The sequence below is a fragment of the Octopus bimaculoides genome, chromosome 3 (genome assembly GCF_001194135.2).
Source record: "Octopus bimaculoides isolate UCB-OBI-ISO-001 chromosome 3, ASM119413v2, whole genome shotgun sequence".
In the NCBI taxonomy this organism is placed as follows: Eukaryota; Metazoa; Mollusca; class Cephalopoda; order Octopoda; family Octopodidae; genus Octopus; species Octopus bimaculoides.
In genome coordinates this window covers 157,158,339-157,162,788 of record NC_068983.1, presented here as the reverse complement: position 1 = coordinate 157,162,788, position 4,450 = coordinate 157,158,339, and the positions used below count along the sequence as shown (strand labels likewise).

Here is a 4,450-nt window from a genome sequence, read left to right as displayed (position 1 = left end):
AGAGAGAGAGAGAGAGAGAGAGAGAGAGAGATAGAGAGAGAGAGTGAGATAGATAGATAGATAGATAGATAGAGAGAGAGAGAGAGAGAGAGAGAGAGAGAGAGAGAGAGAGAGATGTCACAGTGAATAAAAATTAACTTTGTGATTGAAGCGTGTGTCTTTAATAATAAAAGAGACATGGAAATCTCATTTAGATTAATATATATTAAATTCGGAATTTATTAGAATTCTCTTGACATTTTAGATTTTAATAATTGCTTTCTTTTTGTAACACGTTCATGAATCAAACTAATTAATAAGCACCCTTTTTTAAATTTTTTTATTAAAGTATAAATATTAAAGGTTTTATATCTAATTTCAGGTTCACATTGGTTGTTTGAATTGACTAGTATGATATTGAGAGGAAGCAGTGAAAGGATTCCTCTTGTGAAGGAAGACTTGCTATTAGATTGGGTGCCAATAGAAAATCTCGAATCAGCTAAGTCGCCTCGGCTCTTGAGTGCACACATACCTGCTAAATTTCTACCCCCGGAATTATTAGAGGATCACAAAATTATCTTTCTAAACCGCAATCCGAAAGCCATGGCATGGCGGTGACGTTCTACAGACATTTGGTGGGGGCTAAAGTATTTGAATACAACGAAGATTTTCCCAGCTATTTCGACCTTTGGATGAAAGGAGAAGGTAGTCTTAGAATTTACTACTACTACTACTACTACTACTACTACTACTACTACTACTACTACTACTACTACTACTACTTCAACTACTACTACTACTACTACTACTTCTACTACTACTTCAATATTAAAGGGTGAAATTCTATTGCCAATGGAGGTATGGTAGTCTCAGATGGATTACCTATCCCTGCCACAACTTCATAAATTAACATTCATTTTAATTTTGTGCTTTTTTTGTATATTAGGCGGCTAATGGATCTATTTTAATAACTATGAACCCCTTTTTCGTTTGATGTCTGTGGAGTGAAGAAATCACATGAGACACATATTACAAATGAGACACTTATTTATTAAATAAATTTCAGAAGTGTATTTGCCAGGCAAGTGATTTGATGCGAGACCGTGTGTTGTAACTGAAACGACTACAACGTGGAAGACACATATTGGCTATTTAAAAATACACAAAGACTGTTAGCTTAAGCATTTATTATATGGTATCAAAATTTTCGTTGCACCAAATGCCTCAACCGGCAATACTCCTCGGTCGCATTATCAGGTCAGGGATTTTTGGAAGTTATCCATGGTAGTTTCTGGTCCGAAACCAACCAGCTTCTTCATCCTCGTCGACACCCAAAGTTCCCCGAGTATATCATCGCTCTTACTCCCAACAACAACAACATCCATTAAATACTTCTCGTATTGCAGTTGCTATTATTGGTCTTTCGCAATGTTTTGCCTTTCCTGCCGAAAAGCCAAGGTAAGTATTAAAGAATTGCATTCCATGTTTATAGATGACCGAACGGAATATCTGGTCGCAAAACAACACCAAGCGTTTTCTTTTATTCGATATTGAGTATTTGCTTTCGTTTTATGATTGTGATCCGTGTACAAAGGCAACAAATTCATTGTCTTCAATAGAAGTGCTAAGGTTTATGGAAATAACAGTCATAGAAGTGTGTGTTGTTAACATTAAAGTCCTTAACCTCTTCGTTCAATTGTAGATAATGCGGGCATTCAGAATTGTTAAGCATTTAAAATAATTTCTAAATGTCTCGTTAGTTTTCTCCAGGCTAATTTTAGTACGAGATATAATATATCTCAATAGGTGTTTTAAATGTAGTCAAAAATATTCTGTTATTGTTTACTGGTATATAGAAATATTTAGCACGTTCCACTTATCAAGCATCTCCTTTAGTATTTCCGAATGAAAAGCAGTGCCGATGTCCATCAGCAATTCGTCCACAGGGATCTGCTCCAGAAATATCTCGTTCAGGATACATGGGATCTCGTCTGCAGTGCCCGTTTTCGTTTCCCTCGAAATGGCCTTCCGACCCGTCCCGCAGTCGATCATCGAAAGATACGTTCCCTGCCGGTTGTGTGTCACACCCACCGCCAATTGTCTCCAGTTGTGCTCTACCAAGATGTTTCCCTGCTCATGCACACCGGGAGCAGGGTCGATGGATTGACACTTATCACAGTTTCCGACTACCTTTTGAATGTTCTAATAACGTCAAAGTTAACCCTTCTGGCAAGATACAGGGTTCTATCCACGCTTATATGATGCATGGCATGCAGTTTCCTTAGTTCCGAGTCACTTAGCCGATACACTGCAGTTATCCCCTGCTTCGAATCTTCCGGCTCTGCCAACCAGTCCTTTTTCACCTTGGTTAGAATGTCTGCCTTGTTCCTTTCTGAAGGCACAAAGACCTCACTCAGCTTCAAACCAAATTCGGCAGCAAGCTCTCCTAGAACCTCTAGGCGGCGCTTTACTAACATCTCTTTAGCCCCTTTGGTTCGAACTTTCTTTTCATCGGTGATAACTGATCCTACTCAGCCAAGCACGATAGCCGAATCGGTTCGGATTTCGATGGAGTGCATCCCCCATTTCAGGGCCAGATTCACTCCCTTCAGCACTGCATCCAACTCAGCCATGTTGATGTAATCATCTGCTTTTCGAAGCTAGGCCGCGTCTTCCACTTCGACGTTTCTGATTTCCAGTACAGACCCTATCACTATGCTGCTAGTATCGCACCATACGGTTCCATTCTTCCAGTTTCCTCTACTGGGTCTTCTGCTCTTGCCCTCTCTAGGGTCTCCCGCATCATCACTTCTCCCCCTCCCCACATTACCTCCCCAGTTTTCCCCATCTGCTCGTCTCTTGATGTAGCTGCACGCTGTTCGTAGCCACCCTGCGATTGGGTAGTGACCCACTAGCGCTGGGAATAAAACACGGTACACCTACCTCTCGTTGTTGGCTGTCCAGCTGTGTTAAGTCCAAACACGTTCCCTATCCGTCTCACCTAATGTTAGCAGCTGCTACTACCAATGCTCGCTAGCTCGTTCCACTGACGTCCGTTCACTGCGACTACCCCAGGCCGCAAGAAGACGACCCTGGTCTTGCTTCCCTCACTTCCTCTCTCCCCCTTCCTGTTCCGTTGGGGCCCCTTGACCGTTGACGTCACAGCCCCATCTCATCCCTACATATGCTAATGATGTTTCTAGGGTAAAACATAAACATTACAGAATCTCAAAAGTATGAACTTTTGTGCCTAGTGAAAAAGTTACCAACTGTATTTGTTTAAACTTAAATGTTCCACTTACTTTTTTGTTAATTTGATGTTATTAAAAAAGGCCGTTGTATTCTAATCATGCATTTCCTGATTCTTCTTTTAATTAATCAGTTCCTTACGCTGATTGCTTTAAACATACTGTGGAATTTTATGAGTTTATGAAAAACAACCCAAATGTTCTTATTATAACTTATGAAGAAATAAAAAATGTATGTTAATTTTTCAAGTATTGATAAGAAAAAAAAAACAAACAAAAAAAAACGCAAAACAAAACTAATGTATAAACATGTGCTTGATGTTTTCTTAAATACTACCGAATTCTTTCCGATTGGAAGATGATGATTAGCATAACGAATGTAATTCATTACCTTTTTATTATAATAAATTCGTTTCTTTCTTTCTTCTGTCATAATTTAGATCATATTTTAATTACATATTTCGTCGTAATCTAATCATATTTTAACCATATTTCTGTAACGCGAACATATTTTACTGAAAACTTAGGAATTTGAGTTAAAAATTTCTTTACAATAGGATCAATTTAAAGCAGTGTCACGTGTTGCTAATTTCTTGGAAAAACCAATTTCTGATCAACTCACTAAGAGTATTATTGATATGTGTTCATTTGATAAAATGAAATCTGAAAAGCCATTGGTTCGTTCGTATATCCCTAAAGACTTCTTCAAAGAAGGCGGAACTCTCTATCATTCTGGTACGTATATAACTCCTTATATTTTAATTTCTATAATTTCAAATATACATACTTCATCTTTGTAGAAACACCTTTCTTAAACTGATAGAAGAAATCCATTATGACTAAAAGGAAGACACTTAGATAGTGGATATCTCAGGAACCTTTTGTCAGTTTTATATTGTTGTTGTGCTTATAGAAGTGAATAGTTCCTATCTCGCAGTTCTAAATCTGAGTTAAGTTGTCTGAGTCACTTGAAAATTAAGTGTTGCGTTATTATACATAATACAGAAATGGAAACTAATTGAGAAAATTAAAAATCTCGGTTAAGTGTATGGTACCCTATTCGCACAAGTTTGTCCTATCTCTTAGGCCTCTAAATACTACCTATTCATATTTGCATATGAATAAATACTCTCTTTATCTTTTTCTTTCTTTATACATACATACATATATACATACATACATACATACATATATATATATATATATATATATATATATATATA

At 37.5% G+C, this 4,450-nt stretch overlaps 1 protein-coding gene across 4 annotated transcripts in view; it reads left to right on the top strand.

Moving 5' to 3' along the window:
- The window catches only part of LOC128247357 (luciferin sulfotransferase-like), a 9,452-nt gene extending 5,051 nt beyond the window's left edge, over nt 1-4,401 (top strand). The window contains exons 2-3 of one of the 4 annotated variants that reach the window (XR_008263757.1): nt 362-684; nt 3,362-3,435. Coding sequence is in view for 1 of the 4 variants with exons in the window: in XM_052966634.1 (XP_052822594.1) it covers nt 3,362-3,459; nt 3,785-4,027 (341 nt within the window). In the remaining 3 variants the exon portion in view is untranslated. The other 3 variants (XM_052966634.1, XR_008263758.1, XR_008263759.1) reach the window with 3 other exon arrangements.
- Nucleotides 4,402-4,450: the final 49 nt, after the last annotated feature.